General features: G+C 38.9%; 1 protein-coding gene across 1 annotated transcript in view; it reads left to right on the top strand.

The window, feature by feature from the left end:
- Positions 1–20,465, top strand: part of GIT2 (GIT ArfGAP 2) — a 62,480-nt gene that overhangs the window by 34,978 nt on the left and 7,037 nt on the right. The window contains exons 14-18 of the mRNA XM_018560522.1: positions 1,164–1,319; positions 9,192–9,440; positions 10,796–10,885; positions 13,335–13,417; positions 16,160–16,348. Coding sequence (XP_018416024.1) covers positions 1,164–1,319; positions 9,192–9,440; positions 10,796–10,885; positions 13,335–13,417; positions 16,160–16,348 — 767 coding nt within the window. The remainder of the gene's footprint in view (positions 1–1,163; positions 1,320–9,191; positions 9,441–10,795; positions 10,886–13,334; positions 13,418–16,159; positions 16,349–20,465) is intronic.

The raw sequence follows: 20,465 nt of genomic DNA, 5'->3' as shown, positions 1-20,465 counted from the left end.
GCCTCCTGTTTTGTTACACATACACTTTTGGAACCTTCTTCCTGCTTAGGCTGTAGGGTTTAAAACCAGAGGTCAGGTAATCACTTTGTTAACCCTTCTGCATGAAGGTGCGCCGGTTAGGGGGTTGGTTGGGAAGATGTTTTATCACCTCGACAAATCCTTGGACAGTCTACTCCTCGCTGATGATCGCTACTGCGCATGCACCCGCAATCATCCTCCTGCACGGCTGCTCGAGAGGCTTCAGATCTACAGACGGGAGCGAGCGGCGGAGACAGAGGTGAGTTTTTAACTTTATGGTAACTTTTTTTTATTTATTTTTTAATGTTTTTGCATATATCTACTGCTTGCTAGCAGTAGATATATGCAAACAAAGGAAACTGTAATTCTACTTAAAAGAGGATCAGTTTTCAGGATTCCCATGGCTTGACTCCTTAAGGGTCTATCATCAGAAAGCTTCGCTTGAACTCCTGTTTCTTGGTGTTACTACCCAACTGTTTTTTTTTTTTTTCCCCTGGAATTCGTGTTTCATTGTTTTCATTGTTTCTTCTGGATCCTTTTCTGAGTGTTGTCCCATTTAGTCTTTTCTGTTGACCCCACTTGGCGTTGATCTAGTTGCCTTGATAAGGTTTTGGATTCTTCCACCTGTCCGGGTGGATTGTTGGTGGACTCTCTCAGATTTTGTTGGTCTGGGCTCAAGATCTTTCAGGAATTGCCAGGTTTTGTTTGGTCTTTCAGCTGCTTCTACGTTTGAGTTTGATTTTCTTATTGGACCTATTAGTGGCCTTGCCCCAGCCCTCAGATGGAGGACGTCCGAAAGGTTTTCCTGTGTCCGTCAATGGATATGAGAGAATTATGTTTTTGTATTCTTTCTTGGGGTCTATTGAGGGACACACCCCTCTGGGTTTTTTCCTTTGCCTTTTGTATGGTTTGTTTACAAAACTGAGGGCTTCACTGGAGGCTGGCATACATATTTTCTGTTTGTCCAATACTCCTATAGGCAGCAGTATAAGCCAACCAGAATTCCTGGCCCTAAATGGGCTCCCACAAAAAGATTACCAAAAAAAGTTGTTTCTCTTATAAAAGATTTACTTTAAATTTTAGTTTTCTAACTTTATAATGACTTAATAATGAATTTATAAAGGAATATATAATTTACTCCACAGTCTGGAAGTCTGGAACGTGAGGTGTCTGACGGGACTGTCACAGCGCAAGATTTTATGGGTGTAAAAAATGCCCTGGCTGCATCTGAAGCTAAAATTCAACAGCTGATGAAGGTGAATAATAATCTGAGTGATGAGCTCCGGATAATGCAGAAAAAGGTAACTGTTTATATGGATTCTACCTGTGTTTAAATATTTAGCAGCATATGGATTAATTGCTGTCAAATAGGTTAAGAAAGGATATGTTTTGTTTTGTTTTTTTCAGTTCTTGGAGGCTTGACCGTAGCTCAACAAAAAAATGTTTTAGGGAGTTTTCCAAGATAGACTTAAACGTAAAACCTACTTCTGTCAACTTTGTAGAATGTTAGAAGATGAGTCTATCTCCCCACATTTTAATCAAGATCCATCTTTTCTGTCCCTCCACCTGCAAATTTAAAGTATACCTGTATTGGCCTTATCCAATATGAACAAGGACTAGTGTTACCTAGCACAAACAGGTGCCACATCACACCTTCATTTTGCGGACGGCAACATTCAGGAGGTGCTGATGTTCACAATCTAGTGCCTTTACATTCTGCATTTTCCAATTGCACACAAAGGCTGAGAAATTCTTTGTTTTCACCCTCTCCCCCTACCAGCTACTACTGATTTGCAGAGGTCTTCTCACTTGCGAGAATAGCAATTGTACTTGACTACAGACTAAGATAAGCTGGCCATACACTGTCGTATTTTTTTTGTTTTGTTCAGACTAAAGGCTGAACAAGAAAAAATGACAGATTCCTCCATCCACGCTAAACAGTGGATGGATGAATCTCCCACTGTGTCCTTTGTATTCTGATGGTGGTGGATGTGCTGTTTTGCCAAGGATTTTCCATCCTGCTCTTTTAATTTTCTGATTGAAGGAGGCCGGGCGGAAGGGTGCTGAGAGGGGGCATCCACTGTGCACTTTTTGCACAGTGTATGGCCAGCTTAAAGCTGGCCATACACCTATAGATTTTTTTGGCAGATTTTCTATGAACAGATGAAACAAGTGCAACAGGTTCCTCCATCTATGCTAAACTGTGTGGATGGAAGAATCTCCCACTGGGCCAAGCTTCAGTATCTTGCTAGTCTGTCCCGCTGGCTCTCAAAACACATGAACAATGCCTGCATCCAATCAGATTGTTAAGGTATTTTGAGAGCCAGCAGGGCTGATTAGTAAAATACTGGAGCTTTGCCCAGTGGGAGATTACTCCATCCGCACAGTTTAGCGTAGATGGAGTAATTTGTTACACTTTTTCCATCTGACCATAGAAAAGCTGCAGATAATCCTATAGGTGTATGGCCAGTTTAATAATCTCAGCTCAAACACAGATACCCAGTGAGAAGCAGTAGGCTTCTGTGGTCAGATTGATTGCACTGAAGAAAGCAGACCGGGTATGAGTGGCGATTGGCTCAGTAGTGCTGGGGAGATTTGCTGTCCGCTGGAGGGATATTTATCCAGTGCCTTCTGTTTCTTTGCTTTAAATTGGGCAACCTGTTTAAAGCCTGTTTAAGCATACAAAAAATCACTCCCCTTGCAGTGGGGCTTAACCCTGCACTGCAAGAGTTAACTACTAGTTGTTGTCTATTAGGTTTCTTTAAGGCAGTGTTACTTACCTGATCCCTGCTTTGGCTGATTCCAAGACCAGTGCTTGCAACCTTTCCCCCCTTCTGCTCTGGCAGTCGGAGGCATGCTGATTTAATCACATCTAATGCAGGGTCAATAGCCATGCATTAGACCCCGCTCACATGTAGCGACATACCTTTGCAGCGGCCGGGATAGCGCGACCATCCAGCGACGGTAGCGCGACCTTCTGCCGGGAAAGTTGGATCAGGTAAGTAAAATTGCTTTAAAGAATTCCCATACACAATAATGATCAGTTTAATCCTTGCAGTGTGAGGGTAGCCTTTTTGTACACTGAGATGGGCTTTAAGATGTGTAACTGTCCTACAAAAGTTACCACAACATTTATTTATTTTGTTTTGCAATTGGGATGGGATTCAAAGACATATGGTCCCTCTCCTTTGTGTATGTAACCAGCGGTCAGCACCTGCATTTTCTTCTTTTTTTTTCTTCTTAGTGGCTGTTTTGCAGTCTTAAACACCAGTGGCCCCGAGATCTGTTGAGTACCAAGCAGTGATCTACTGTAAGGTCCCAATGGACAGGTCGATTACCCAAGCCTTAGCTTGACTGCTTTTCTTCCATCTCTCCTCTCCCAAGAGCGTCACTGGAGTACCTCCTGAAAACCTGAACTTTTGCGCACCCTTTTTCCATTCTATCATGCAGTGGTTGGTGCCTGAGCATTGCCCCGTGGCAGGGGTGGGCAACTTGCACACACCAGCTGTTGGGAGAAGTACAAGTCCTGTGAGGATTTGCAAGACTGATTGTTACAGGCATTACTCCCAGAGGCATGTTGGGATTTGTCGTTAAAGCACAGCTGGAGGGCCGGAGTTGCAGACCCCTGCCCCAAGGGGGAAGTATGCATATTCTAGCACAGGATTTGACAGTGGTGAGGCTCAAGGTGTGATGTGGCACTTTATGGTTACTGTTATACAACACAAGGCTTAGTTTACATTAGGACAATCAAGGTATGCTTTAAACTAATTATTGCAGCTCGCTGGTTTGGACATTGTGTGAGTGTTATTTTATATTTGTAAAGTTGGACTTTTAGCTTAATGTAAAAATGTGAGTTTAAGGTTTGACTGCTGCTTTTGTTGATGGGATTTGATTTCAACCAGAGTAGCAGCCGCATTTTGCTTTTAGCCTGGACAGTTCCTTTAAGCATATTCTTATATGTGTATAATTAGAATGGTGGAGCTGGTCGTATGATCAATATCTAATCTTTCACAGTTACTGGAAAAAGAGGCTTATTAAAGAAGACGAGGAGCTACTCCTGCTGTCACTATGTTTTCCTCATGGATGGCTCATTTAATTTTATGAATTGGTGGTTAAGTTTAGCACAATTCAGACTGACTATGATAGTGAGAAAGGTTATATCTCTAAGTTATCTGTGGATGGAAGAGGAGAACCAAGAAAAGCAAAACAACTAGAAAACTACGAGATCATTTAGGAGTTTATTTTATACAATGCTGAATGATGTCATAGCTATGGTCATTCTTTTCACAAACTACCTTATTTTTTCACTTTTAAAAATGTTTGGAAGTTCTTTTAAGTAAAAAGAAGCAATATCTTGTTCAGATACTTTTATGGGCAAAGGCCCAATTTGTTATTACAAGAACCAGTAAGCATAAAACATTATTCAAAGAGCTATTACTAGCACCATTATATCTAAAGCCATCTTTTTGGGGGGATTGAGTAAATTATGTTGTGTTTTTCTTTTGCTATAGGTGTCCCTTTGCGGAAATTTCCCTTTTACTTTCTGTCCTTTTGACATAACTGTAAATTAGAGTAAATCTCTCCAAAGTAAGAGAAATCCCGCCTTAGATATTTCTCTTACTTTGGAGAGGATTTATTCTCACTGGAAGTGCCCCCATTGATAATGTTCCGCTTAATTTCTTTTCTGGTAACAACTCAAAATTGTGGATAGTGCCTTACCGTCACTCCTGGTGACAGTGGTCAACTGGACAAATAGAGGGAGTCAATCTCACTCGTGGGAACACTGGACAGCAATAAAAACCTGACAGATGTTCTAACTCCTCACTACTGTATCTAAATCAAAAAACTTTACAGACACCTTCAAGAGGGTTTTCACTACTGTGTGTATTGGGAGCAAAAACATTAAAGAATAGAGATATTCCATAGTTCCAATATATAAATAGAAACATTTGATGCTTGCATTTTGTGCTTTTCATTTCAGTAGGTGCCTGCCTAATCTTTAATTGCACAAAAAATATAGCTTGCATGAAATATTCAAGACGCGTTATACTGCAGAAGAATGATGGAAGCAGACCATTTTTTTTAAACATGTTAATTGCATCTGAATTAGATTTGCTCCTTCCTAGGTTAATCCACCAACCCCCCCGGCCCACAAAAAAACAAACGTACTAATATATTGCAGCTTGACACCTCCTGCATTATTTGTCTTTTTTTCCCTTTTTCCATTTGGTAATCCTATGAATAACACACTTTCCCGTCCCTGGATGGCTGCACTTACTCCTCCACTATACCCATGGAGAGGGCTATGGTTGCCACCCATGCTGGACTTTAAAAAAGTCTGCTGATGTTCATCTCCAATATGTGGAGTGTGATGGATTTAGTAGTTTGTACAAAAAAATATTGTTTTTGCTTCCAGTTTCTCTCACAGGAAGTGACAAGATCTACAGGTGTTTTCCTGTACTTGCTGAAAATGGTGTTCGCCAGAAAAAAAAGATTTCCCCATGATCTATGTTTTCTGCATCTGGCATGAAATATTTGTCAATGTTAGAAATTGCTCTTTTGTATAGGTCAAGTAGTATTTTTAAGCTTGTTGGTTCTTTAAAATGGCCTGTATGCTTTTTTTTTTATTATTTAAAGTTTTTATCATTTATTTTTCTAAAGGACTCAGTAGTAGATATGGCTGGTAATTTGTATATACATATCCTTGTAAAAGTATACCGTAGACTCATTCTCCCATTTTACTGAATATCCGATCCTACACTGAGCCCATGCTTGTAGCTGCCAGGAACTGCTTGTCAATTTGACAACCCTTGTTTGATTTTTAAAGACTGATATTTTGTAGCTAGTTGCAGCTCTCAACTAACTACAGTGTGCCTGTCATTTTCACAAGCATTGCTAAAGAAATCCACAAATGTATTTATATATATATATTATATATCATTTTTAACAGGTATTTCCTATTTAATATTGTTTTAAATAGCCCTTATTAACTCCATCTCCTTGCTTGTCATCCATTTTTTTTAATGTACCAGATTTATTTTTTTAACCACTTTGTATCCAATTTTCTTAATTTTTGCGCACACGTTAAAGTCTGAATTTTTAGCTAGAAAACTGCTTCTAACCCCCAAACAATTTTATATATTTTCTGAAAGCAGGCCCTGTGGGGGAAAAAAATGCCCAATTTTTTGGTAAAATATAAAAGATGGGGTTGTGTAGGTTAAATGATTACCAAACTTGCCAAGCCTTAAAACTGCGCGTTCACAAAAGAAAAAAAATCTACAATATCAAAAATTGCCCATAGGTGACACTTTAAAAACTTTTACCACTCATCAATTTAGATTTTACATTGAGTCCTGGGGAGGGGGCAAATCCGGTATAGCCAGCAGTGTAAAGTGAGGGGGGCCCACTTTGAAGCTGCATATTGGGTGGCTTGTACACTTTTAAGTCAATGCCTGCAAAGAAGGATACCAAGATGACCTTGGTATACCCACTTCAGGACTGCAGGACCTCGTCTTTTTATATGTATTGTGGTCCTGAAGTGGCTAATCATGGTAATAATTTTTTTTTTTTAAGTGTGCTCTCATTCATTTTGTCCATTCGTTTTAGGGCTCATTCACATGGGCACAGAAGTCCATGCACTGTAGAAAAAAGTCCCGATCTCTGTGTCCAGGAGACACAGATGTGGCGTACAACCTATCTGTACACATTGACGGGATGTGGCTGTACACTGGCAAATTCTGCTTCAAGCATACATTTGCATAAAGGTATGCATATAGCCTGTCATTGATAGGCACAGCCTGTCATTGATACAAGCAGGCTGTATACAACACCTGTGGCTCCTGGGCGCAGAAAAATATTTTTTTTTCTTAGGATACACAAACCTTTATGCCCGTGCCAATTAGCCCTTAGCGTATAGTGTAAGCATTAAAAAGAAAATAATAATTTAATTGCTTATAATTTCACTATAGAAAGAAACAAACATTATTTTGGTTTCAAGTTGAATGGGACAAAACTGAGAAAGAGGGACACCTTCCAACACAGTGTATTTAGGCAATAGATACACCACTGCCACATCCCCATTTATGTCAACCATTAAGAATCTATATTCCAAAAATGATTGGTTAAACCCAGAATTGTTTTTTTCCCCCCTCATTAGATATCCTTTTACTGGCTTTTTGATATAGCAGACAAGACATTCAAGAGATCAGCAAAATAATCAAGGGATAAGTTAAAGATTTTAGTGCAGAATAAGACTTCTGGTAGTTAATTAGAACCTTCTACATCAGACAAAAACAGAGGGACAACGGAGGAAGTTGGGTTTTAAATGAGGGGCAGTCCCTCCAAATGAGGGACAGTTGGGGGAGGTATGCATGCATGCATGCATATGTTGCAGGGCTACTATTTGCAGCATTTATGCCTTGTTCACACAGTCTTCAGCTTGTATAAGTGCGGTATGAACGGCAAGCCTTACAGAGCATTTTCAATGCTTTTGGCAAGCTTTTGGTGAAGCTTTTAAAGCACTGTTCAGCTCCAGTTTGGGAATGTTAAACACAGATCTTAATGAGTTTGCTGAATGCCTCTTTAAACAAGCTGCTAACGGGCTTCAGTGAACTTCAGCAGAACTTGAATCTTGTTTGACAGTCAGCACTCCCGATAAGATCTGAGTTTAACTTTCCCAAACTGGAGCTGAAGTGTGCTTTTAAAGGCTTCAAGAAAACTGCTTGCCAAATACGTTGCAAAAGCATGTGGAAAATTTGATGTTCATACTGTTCTTATCCTAGCTGAAGCCCGTGTGTTAGATCTAATAGTACTATGTCTTTTAAGGCAAGTATGGAAGCAGCTCTGCGTTGATTTTGGAACGATTTTGGCCATTGCTTCAAGTCAGATTTGCTCCAATTTCTTCAAGTTCATTGATAAATGCTTGCTTGCAGTTTTCAAGTATTGCCACAGATTCTCAACCTGGAGCAAAACTACGTAGAAGATTAAGCCAAGATCTCTCCCAGCGTGCTATCTAGTATATACATACTTAAAAGACTGCTCCACAAAATAATGTGTGAGACAAATTATATATGCAAAAGAATGCTCCACAAAATATGTGGGACAAATGATATATGCAAGCTTAGTTAAGTTGTATTTTTCCCTTAACAGAGTCACATCAAGCAGGGTTTTACCAAACGGCAATTCAGTATAATTTTTCACATTCAGTAAATAGGAGAATGTCTAAAGTCTGTATACTTTTTGCAAGGCATTGAACAATTATTTTTTTTTGTTATCTTGGCCTACATCAATCTCTGCTGTTTGTAAGGAATTTATATGCTGCTTTAGGGTAACGTTTTTGCTAGCCATAGTGCTTAAAGTGTAAATCTTAAGCACTGTCAGCTGAGAATCTGCATAGCAATATAGTGGGAAAATGGTGTTATTCATAACACTGCAGTACCACCAGACAGTCCACTTCTTTTAAGGTTTTCTGTAAATTGGGATAGATATTTGATATAATTTGTCATTTATGTACATATTTTGTAAGAAATCAAAAATAAAATCTATTTAAACATATTTTTCTGGATTTGTTTGGATGATTATTATTTGTTTACTGCATTGCTCCTCCTTGCTTTGCTTTGCTGCTTCATTTTTTCTTTCTTGGCATCACTGCTGACGTCTGGTGGTAAAACAGTGAGTTCTAGCTAAATAGTTTTGACTTATTATGACAAGGACATTTGGCATCATATAGGGAATATTATAGGATGTGCTTATTTTACTTATCCAAAAGAAAAGACAAAATGGCAACCAATCGGAGATGAGGACTGGCGGCATTAATAGCAATAGCATACTGTAGCTAGTACCTCCCACTAAAAAACAAAACTAATTCCAGTGTAAATGGAATAAGATGATGATCAACATTTCTGGTCAAATATGTAAATCAACATACTACACATATATAGCTTTATGTACCAGTTGATTTGCATATTTGACCAGAAATGTTGATCATCTTATTCCATTTACACTGGAATTTGTTTTTGTTTTTTAGTGGGCGGTACTAGCTACAGTAAATTCCAGCATGTACAGAGTTCTATGTTTACATTTGATTAATTAGAAGAGCTGTTTGTCCACCTAATCACCCTACATTTCTACTATAAAGCAAATTGCAAAGTCCCACTGGTGAACATGTTTTTCAGCTCCAAACACTGCAATGTGAAAACACCAACCTCAGGAGACAGGCCACAACAAATCTATATCAGGTCCCTGCTGGGTCAGAATTTGCAGACCTCACCAACCCACCTTCCCAAAAGAGGCGGCCTTCAGGACGAGGTAGTAGACCCATGTCTATGTATGAGACTGGATCAGCTCAGAAACCATACCTCCCACTGGGGGAGGTTTCATATCCAGAAGAGGGCATTAAACGACTACAGCCTTTTCCACCACATGTAAGTAAACAGAGTGCTTCCCCCACTCTTTTGCATGCTTTGCTGTTCCAACTAGCAATTGTGCTATCCCTTTTTTGCCTTTTATAGTTTTTAAAACTTGTGTTCATTTTGATCAAAGCAGCTATGATCAATTTACCATCAACTATGTTGTGCATCCTAAGATGGTTTGCTGCGGTTTTTTTTTAAAGATTGCATCCTGTTTTATAATCTTCTGGTGGGGTTTCGTGCATATCGAATCCATACTTGGATTACAAGGTTCTTGGCGTTCACATGAAATGTTCTTAATCTTCCTTAAAATAACCAAACATCTTACACAACCTAAGGAAACCTTTTAATAAACCTGCATCCTATGAGAAGTACGAGAGAGGTCTAAAATCCCCTTATTAGGAGCACTCCAATTGAATCAGGTGTTCACAAATCAGCATTAACTTTGTCTTTTATACCATACCAGCTACGCTATTATGTAGTATCAGCAAATGTGAATTTTTCTTTTTTTTTTTTTTTTAGTGCTAGCTGTAACCATAGTGGGCAAATAAACCAAGGTTTATACATTACCTGTTTAGCACTGTAGCAGACCTACGTTTTGCCCTGTGGTGGCATGTTCTGCACATTAAGCCCCCATTTCTTTTTTTTTTTTACTGAAATCTATATAGATCTGATTCCTGAAATTTGAAAAGAAAGTCTATATAACAGTTGGGTACATCATGATGCTAATGTGTTTTTATTCCTTACATTAGAAAAACTTTTGTTGAGCTTTTTGGATGCCAAGTAGCCAATGGCTGTTAATTTGAAATTTTCTGCCAATACATTATAATCAACGTACACCACTGCATCTTCTTCATACTACTGTAAATTCAACAAATTGGGTTATATATATTTTTTTCTTTAGCAGCTTAAGAAATCTTGCTGCTTGTCAGGTTGAAATTTAAAAAAAAAATATTCACTCTATTGAAACACTAGCAATAGGTTACAGAAGTTACAGTGCAGCTGGTTTAATCATACAAACAACAATAATCTTATGGGTTGTAAAGGGTTAGTTTTTCTCTTTGCACCTGACACTTCATCATTAAATGCAAATGTTCTGACATGAGACTGGAGCACGTTTATCTATGCTGGCTGATTTACGCTGAATATTTTCAGGCAAGGTTAATTATGAATTCCCTAAATAACTTTTGTCTTCTTGAAGCATGTAATTGTAAATACATTAAAACAAGGAGAACGAAGTCTAATATTGAAGTAGTGAGTTTATTATTTACCTGCATTCATAACGGTGAAAATATCTCATCCATCTTCTCAAAGTGTTTTGATTGAAGTTTGTTTTTGGGTGTCTCGAGTGTTTTTCTTTTTCCCTTCAGATTGGGAGGAGTGCTTTTGTGACCTCCTCTTCATCCCTGCCTTCCTTCCCCTCCACGCTTTCCTGGTCAAGAGATGAAAGCACGCGAAGGGTTAAGTACCTTCCAAGTTAGCTCTGCTCCTTGGAGACCTTGACTTTCTCCAAGAGAGCTCTACATCTGTCCTTTTTGCCATTTTTGCTAACAGACCTCTTTTTCTCTGCATGAAGCAATAATGCCTCATTGTAACCTCATTCACTGCTACCTATCCACACTCCACAGCCATGTAATGCTAGCAGCACGATGATCTGTATAACCAAACTTCACATGAGAAAGTCTTGACTCCACTCATTCACTTGCAATGGACAACTTGGTTTATGCATTCAAACACTGCTGATGTTATATTGTGTGAAAACTATGAACATAATCACTCAAACTGAGTTGGAAACTTTTTTTCTCCCGCAATCAATGTAGTCAGCAGCTGAAAATATGTAGAAAAGTATGGAATTAAGCCATCCAGGTTGAAGAATCTGTTTCATAATCACATTTTTGATATTCTATTTAGGAACCCTTGTTTGGTATAAGACTAAATGCATCCTGCTATCTTTTATTCTCATCTGACTTTTGGCAAAGAAAGGATAGAGATTATTAATATGCAGGATTTATATAAACCGCCAACAGTTTGCACAGCGCTTTAGAGATGGGTCAAAGATGTTCTGTGGAGCAGAACATCATGGAAAACGAATGAATGATTCTCTTCATGCTTTATTCTGCTTGACAACAGTTTTAACAGCAACCCTGAAATTACACGGAGAGCTGTTGGTTCATGTGCTGTTATATTCTTCATGGTGTTTTGACCCCACTTTCCCCATTTTTTGTTTTTTAATGGGGCGAAAGACTGGTTAAGAGAGGTCCATGTGTCCAAAGTCCACAAGGAGTCCAGTATTCACTCATTCTCATTCTGTTGTATATTAAATCATGCTATGCCACAGAAACAGGGTGTGGAGTTATGAACATGCCTTACTTGCTTTGTTTGCTTAATTATGTGGATGCTGGTTTCTAAATTTGAGAGACAATAGCAGTAAATGGCATGATTCACTCTCGGCCAATTGATATGCATTCAACTTATTTTTCCATTTAAAAATGGAATTTTGACAAAATTACTCATAGATATTCCCCAGTAATGACTAGAAAATTGTGAAAAATTGTGAAAAATCCTGTTCATCTAGAGTCCAAATCACAGTTCTTAGACCTTAGGGATGACCTTCTACCTACCAATTAACATCACATTCTGCCTTTTTCTCCTTCTGCATGAAGAAATATGAACAACAAGTGAAGATACCGAAAGCCCCCCTAAAGCACAGCTGTGGCCAGGCTATGGACATGAAGATATTTCCATATTCCTAACAAGCAGTAAATTAACTTTAAAGCAAGCCCTCACTGGTCTCTGTAGCCGTGAAGTAATTCCTCTTCAAAGTTTATAGCTAAAGAATTCTACATTCTGCTGCTTCTGCCCAGCCAGCCATGTAATCTCTGATAGCACACAGCAGGTGTTAAGGGGAAGCAAAGCGCCGAGACCTGACTTTAATAACTTCACTGTTTTTTTCTTGTCATCATTGAGGTTGAATTGCTTCACAGTGGGGAACATTAATCAGGCACATTAGCCACAAAATTACAAGCAAATCAGACTGCCTCTCATTTAGTGAAGTCTGTATGACAGTTTTTGTTTGTACTTGCGACACATACACTTGTAAGCCTTGGCAGGTATGTGCGACACATTTATCACTGTAGCAAGAAATGCTACTACATTTGGGTAACTAATCCTGAAACCAGGGTAATAATAATTTAAAAAAACGAAATTTGCTTCCACAACTATACAGCACTGTGAGAATCAACAGTCAAACTTATCCGAAACTTGATATCCAGAGGTGGAGTCTGGCTACTCCCCTGTATATGGTCTAGTCATTGGTATTGCCAGTGATGTCAGATCACTCGCTAATGAGAGTTAGTAGCTCTCCGGTCTGCTGCCTGACAGCCAGTCTGAAGAACTAAAAAAGGGGGGGGGGAAATGAAATGAAGGTAAGTGTATCTTTATTATGTAAGGCCTGTCCGTGTTTTAGAACAGTTATGGAATGGCAGTACAGTGTTATTTTTATTTTTTCCTGAATGGAAGGTAAATGAAGTAAGGGTGTAGCTCTTTTGACAGAACCGATCATCTAGCAACTTAAACGTATTTAAAATAGTGATCACTTCTTTTCCGCTTATCGGAATGTGAAAGGGCCTCAGTCTGTCAATATTTATTATTGGCTGTATTTCCTTAATCACCATTAGTTTAATTACCTAATTACCTGCATGTGTTATAAATCTAAAAACATCAGTCTAATCTTTAGCCCACCATTTCATTAGCTTTTAGATACGTGAGCAGTGCCATCAAGTTGCTGTCATTGATTGACTGTTACTATTGTCTACTGTTATTTTTTTGTGATTCTATAATGTTGTAACTCATGAATTGCTCACAAAAGAGATGTGTACAAATGTAAAGACAAATGTCTACTTGCTTTAGGGGTCAAAGGTAGAAAAACAGTCGTGTGTGCCAGAAAGTGACTATGATAATACTGTCCATGATACAGAACTTGAAGAAACAAGGTAAGTTCAAAATGTTATTTATTCCAACGTCTTGCTTTCCCTTTCCATGTTCTTGTACATCTGTGCATTGTGAACTACACATATGGTTCTCAGCTGCAGTTGATATTGCTTATGGTAGCCTTTCAGCTGCTGCTGAACATGGAAAATGAAAAGCAACCTTCTGTCAGGACTGCTAAACTGACTAGATCATCTGTTTTGACTTGTGCAGACTTGATGCTGCAAGTGGTTTTGCTTTTTTGAAAGGGTTGCCTTAAGGCTGAGAAAAAAGTGTTCCTCCATTATCTAATGTAAAAACTAATACAAAATCTAATCTGATATTCAAAATACATAAACCAATATTACAAACTTTAACAGGATATGTCAATATGTACCAACATATCACAACAATAGATCCAAAATAAATAAATGTAGCAAAAATCGAATTGAACAAAAACATAAATGTATTTATTGGGGCTTTAAATGTGCAATAACACAGCCGCTTATCACTTTTGATAAAATCATATCAGTGTATTTATACATGTGTATAAAATCTATTGAATAAAAACAAACACCAACAATATATACACAATGTAAAAATGTGTTTCCTCATAAACATTGCATAGTTTGCTCAGTAGAATACACCTCCCAGAACGACTCAAGATTGTTCAAGAAAAATGAGACCTTTTTTTCAACGTATCAAAGTTCCTCAGATGTGAAGAAATGATGCCACTTTTGTAGTTTGATACCACAGTGTTCGGGGGTTACTAGTAGAGGAGCACAGAGTTGAAATATCTACTCCGCACGCAGTAGAGTACAGCATGGATGAGATCCACATTAAGTAGTTGGCTGAGAATACATGGATAGGGGGCATCACTCTTCTTTGACAGATAATCTACTCCTCTACCTACCATTCTATACCAGATTGTTTTGGTGCGTGTATTGCATATGCAATAAATGCGCTACTTTTAAACCGCCTCCATTTCTTTCTGAAGAAGTGTATGCGAAACGTGCTGAAGATCAGACCATTCATCATGTCTTCATATCTGATAAACTTTGATATATTGAAAACATTTTTTTTACATTAAACAAACCTAAATGGTTCTGGGAGGTGTATTCTACTGAGCAAACTATGCAATATGTGGGTTTATGAGGTGTGATAAAAGTGATCAGTAGCTGTGTTATAGCACCTTTTTAAAGACCCAATAAATACATTTTATGGGTTTTTTTGTTTGGTAATGGGGGTGTGGCGCAGCATCACTTGTTAGCTCTATATGCAGTGCTTGTCAAAAATAGAACTCAAAGTAGCCAGATTAACAAGATTTATTAAATATTCTTAACTCCAAAATATCAGAAAGAGGTGCCAGAGGGATATACACTCACTGGTCACTTTATTAGGTACACCTTTCTAGTACTGGGTTGGACCCCTTCGGTCTTCAGAACTGCTTTAATTCTTCGTGGCATAGATTCAAATAGGTGATGGAAACATTCCTAAGAGAGTTTGGTCCATACTGACATGATAGCATCACCCAGTTGGTGCAGGTTTGTCGGCTGCACATCCATGATGTGGAGCTCCACCAGCCTGAGCCGTTGATACAAGGCAGGTGTCAGGAACGCAGACTACGTCTGCTGAGACCAGCCTGAGGACGGTCTGACCCGACCATCCGAATGTCGCAACAGAAATGGAGACATCAGACCAGGCAACGTTTTTCCAGTCTTCTATTTTACACTTTTGGTGAGCCTTTGGAAACTGTAGCCTCCGTTTCCTCTTCTTAGCTGACAGAAGTGGCACTCGATATGGTCTTCTGTGGCTGAGGCCCATCTGCTTCAAGGTTCAATGTGTTGTGTGTTCAGAGATGGTATTCTGCATACCTAGGATGTAACGAGTGGTTATTTGAGTTACTGTTGCCTTTCTATCAGCTTGAACCAGTCTGGCCATTCCCCTCTGACCTCTGGCATCAACAAGTTATTCTTGCCCAGAGAGCTGCCGCTCCCTGGATATTTTCTCTTTTTCAGACCATTGTCTGTAAACCCGAGAGATGGTTGTGTATGAAAATCCCAGTAGATCAGCAGTTGCTGAAATGCTCAAATCACACAAAGTCACCTAAATCACCTTTCTTTCCCATTCTGATGCTCGGTTTGAACATCAGCAGACCATCTTGACCATGTCTACATGCCTAAATGTATTGACTTACTGCCAAGTGATTAGCTGATTTAGATATTTGTGTTTACGAGCAGTTGAAGAGTTGTACCTAATAATAATAAAGCGGCCAGTGAAGGTATAATCTAAGTATATAAAAAATAGTTGGCTCTTGTACCTTAGTACCCAAAACCAAATAAGTGACTGTAAAAGATGACAAAGAATTCAAAAAAATTAGAAAATGTAATTTCACCTTTTGGCTATGCACACAGCTCTGGTTATATGACCAATACTCATTTCAGTCATTAGTCTCTGCAAAAATGAAAGGTCCGTGTTTAGAAGGAGCCTCTGTTCAGAATATCCGTTCCCCCAGACCCTACAGCAGTGACCAGCACATTACCACTGATCAGCATTAGCCAGCACCAAAAGAGTTTGGAATTACTACAAGCCAAGTACTTCATGTCTACAGTTTTTATTTCTAAGGGTGGTGGTTGTAATAAACTTTTTCCCTGAGGGGGAAGTGGCATTAATTAGCAAGATACCTATTGGGGTCATGATGCAAACCATAGTCATTAGACATTAATTGTATAGCAGTATAGTAACATGAATTTCTACTTTTTGTGCAGTTCAAGTAGAAAAGGAAGGCAGCGAAGTATACCATGGCATGGAGAAGGCTCCATTCCTGAGATGGAAGATCCTGCTGGTGATGCTAGTGCCACTCTCCCTAGCACTGAAGATGTCATAAGGAAAACTGAGCAAATCACAAAGAACATTCAGGAACTGCTGAGAGCAGCACAGGAAAACAAGCATGACAGGTAAGGACATATTGGACTCAGATGGTAGGTCATTTGCTCAGGAAACAGGAATGTTCATGAAAATGAATATATATGGCCAGACTCTAAACATCCAGCTAATTACATGTGCATACTAAGCATTATAGTAGTTTTAAAGCCAGCTGTCCCTGACTTCAAACACTGTAGGTACTGTGGGGTAATTTCTGTGTGAAACTTCAAAATCGGACTGACTTGAATTTTATATCTCTTACTCAGGCTGTCATGCTAACCCCACTAATACAATTTCTCCGACAGCCAATGTAATGTAAACGGGTTGTCATAAGATAGTGCCTAATATGTTGGACACATTTTGTTCAAATTTTTACAGAAATAACCTTTTTTCCTTTTCCTTGCTTCTGCTATCTCTTCAGAGCACTCACTATTGAGATCTCGAAGGGTTTGTAATTCAGATTTCTGACGGCAGGTTAAGCTGTCTACAAATGTCTTCCAAACACAGCATTTCACTGAGTTGTATAAGCGAATGCATCCTTCTACATGTGCATACATTCAAACACCAGTCTACTGCATGCATTGCAAAGGAACAAGTAAAGGGTTATTGGAGTTGCAGAGAACTGCAGATTGCTTTAATTTTTCTCCACTCCACCCACCCACCCATTAAAGAGGAACTACCCTTATATTTAAAATAACAACAAAGACACCTTTAGAAATGTTTAGTAATGACAATCTACAAACAGATAATTGTCGCCTTTTTATTCTTTACATACCTTATTTCTCTTTTCTTCTCCAGTCTTCTGGCAGTGGCCATTTCTTTTTACTAAGGGCAGGTTAATATATCTCCCTTTACTTCTCTGGCACATGTGACTAGACATGTGACCATGCGCATCTCAGGGGAGGAAAATGCCTTTCCTTGAGATCTCGTGAGATTATAGAGGAGATTTCCCAGCAATGCTCTGCTGATGTACCTTCCCAGGTTGCAACGCTTGGGAACATTACATCATGGTGCCAAAGAGAACCACGAAGTGGATGAACTCTATTTGTAAGTAAATGAAAAACAGTTGTTTAAATAATGAATGTAAGATGATTTTATATCCGCATGCAGAGCTGCATGTTGATATGATTTATAGTGAAAGGGGGTAAAGGTCCACTTTTAAGTGTATTAGTTTAGTTTTACTGCCCACATAAATCGGGGAATGCCTGATTCCTTCAGAGGTATTTTCGCATTGATGCTTTGCCTCACAACAGAGTCCCTTGAAAGGAAGCCTTTGAAAAGGAAAAGGTGAGGCGGCCATTGCTGACCTCACACTCAGGAAATGCTAATTATCATCATAATCTCTTTGCCTGAATACTTTGAAACACTAACCTGAAACTTGTATGCAGTCCTAAATTTACTCTGACTCTCCTGATCTGCCTCTTTGTTCCAGGCATTAAAACCAAAGGGTAGCCATAATGGATAAATGGATGCATTTGCAGAAGGACAGCAATGGCGGCCCCATATTTCTTTAAACACATATTTCTTTAAACACATATTTCTTTAAACACATATTTCTTTAAACACAGGATTGTTTAAAAAATGTTGGGTAATGATAAATGTTAAGAGCTGAGAGAGCTTGAAGCAGGCTGTAGAAATTAGATGGAAGGTAAATTATGCATATACAAGCCAACCACCAAATGACCTGTTCCTCTATAAATTTGTTCATAAATGTGTTATCACCTATTGACTAAGCATGCTTATTTAAAGGAGAACTATGGGGTCACTGTTTTTCCCCATAGTTCTCCTTAGGGTAACGGGAGGACACAAACTAGCGTCCTCCCATTACCCTAAGCTCAGTATACCGCGAGCTACTGCTATGTGTTCGCTCACCTCCCGATCTACTGAGCCGACCTGTGACAGTCTCATTGTCACAGGTCGGCTAGAACTATGAGGTGAGTGGAAATCACTCATCTCATAGTTCTCCTTTTAAGCATTGAGCAGTGACTGTCCAGGGAAATGCAGCCTGGCTGGTCAACTTCTCCTGGGATTGTCAGGCAGAGGCGTCTGTTTAGATCTGAAAGTACCCTTGGACATTGAGATCATCACAAGATCCAAGGGACAGGCAACTTGACTTGAATGTCCGAGAAACGTTTGTGGTAAATAAGCATTTCTAGAGGAGGCCATTGTGTGTTGAGCAAAAAGAGGGATCCTCGAGCAATCTTTTGCCATATTCATGTTCTTTATATACTTTTTGAACATTACAAAAGTGACAAAGGCTTACTCTATTTCTGGAGTAGTTCTCGCCTAAAACGTATTGATCGTGAGCAGAGAGTGACAGAGCAAAGTATACTTGACTGAAATGGTTGATACCTAGGGAAGCGAAAGCAAAGTATGATGTAGCAGAATATGCAAACTAATAAAAATGCAATCTGTAGCTAAATAGGTCCAAGAAGATCAGAGTAAAATTACACACCAGGTGGATGTGGAATCCAAGAAAGGCACCAGGAACTCCACTCCATTATTTGACTTTGCCTTTTTATCTACTGTTATGCCTCATTGCCAGATGTTGTACAGAAAACCTGAACAAAAGTGTTATATACTTATCCATTGTTGCAGTGATAGGCAGCCAATTAAGGTTGGCCACATAGCACTTGATTTAGTTATCTATGGGGCTCAAGACTGTTAGTGTTTCGTTAGTTTGTTGTAAAACTAAACCTAACCCTTTAACCCATTTCTTAACATAAATCAACCTTTATATTTAACCTAACCCCTCACCTTAATACTAAACGCCAGGCACATTTAAAAAGACCAATTAATACAGTTATGTCCAGGATTTTTTAAATCATGAAATGCTTTTTTTTTTTAAATTTAGCTAGTGTAAGTACTTTTGACTTGATTTCAGCATTTTTTAATCCCTGATACAGAAGCACAGACTGGGAGATGGAGGGGCAGCACTGGAAGCCAATCAGGTATGCTTCATGCTAATGTGCTGACGAAGAATATGCTAAAAGGAGAGAGCAGAGTGGGCATAGGGATGACCTAATCAATCTGTTGCTGCTTCTTCGTTAGGCTGGCATCTGGCACATGAACTAGCCATATTGCTTAACCCCAAGTCAGGTCACCAGGTTGTCTGTGCTGTGTAAATATCAGGATAGGATAGACAGAAATACAAAACCTTTGGCAGGTAAAGCAGCTCATATATGTATTACAGCTATGTATGCTTAGAGTGTAGGTTTAACCATAAATGGAGTACATATTAGAGTGTTTAGATATATTAAGATATCTAAATCACTTAGCTAGTGAATGTTTAAAATATTACATATGTTGATATACATGTCAAATGGATCTTCTTGATCTGTGTAATTGCTTGTTTTTGTACATGATTTATAATGCTATATAAACATGGAGGCAGTCTTATTTGCTCATTACATACTTGCCTGCTTGCTTCACAGTGCATCACATTGCTCCTTCGTGCAATGTAAATCTAGGAGTCGGAAGACCTATTAAACACAGGGAGCTTCCTGTCTGGCTAATATCTTATTTGAACAGTTGTTAAGTAAGAGAGGGTCAATGAGATATCCCACTAATTAATCTGTGTATTTAGTGCTATAACAAAAATATGAAAGCGCAGGCATGTAAAAACATGAATTATAAGACATTGCTGTACATTAAACACTACAATAATAGCGTTGCAATTCCCCCTTTAACTCCTAAAGCCAATAAACTTATTGTAAATCTATATTTGAAGCCTAACTCTAGTTTTTTCTAGCTTTGGTTAAGTTTGGAGATGACCGTAAAATGTAACATTTTTAACAGTCCCTGACTCCATGATGTTGGGAGATTTCGCCTCTCTTCCTAAACCTGTGACAGTGGGGTCAGGAAATGAAATGAGGGGATCCGTCATCGCGAGGACAGGAGTACATGACAAAGGCTCTGACACTTCTCCATTGTACTGAAAGAGTCGTATTGCGGTTTATGTTCTCACGGAAGAGATTTTCCATCACATCCTGTCCTGACAATAATGATAAACCCTGCTTAAAACTTGACAGGGGTTCAAACCCTCCCCCCCTCTGTCCACAACAAAAATCTTGGCTCAAGTTAATTGTTTGTGAAAAATTTACTAGCAAGCCAATACTAACACTGAAATCCCCCCCCCCCCCCCACAGA

This window comes from Nanorana parkeri, unplaced genomic scaffold (assembly GCF_000935625.1).
Source record: "Nanorana parkeri isolate BGI_ZX_2015 unplaced genomic scaffold, ASM93562v1 scaffold18, whole genome shotgun sequence".
Taxonomy (NCBI): Eukaryota; Metazoa; Chordata; class Amphibia; order Anura; family Dicroglossidae; genus Nanorana; species Nanorana parkeri.
Note: the sequence above shows the minus strand (reverse complement) of the source record. Positions and strands in the feature narration are given on the sequence as shown.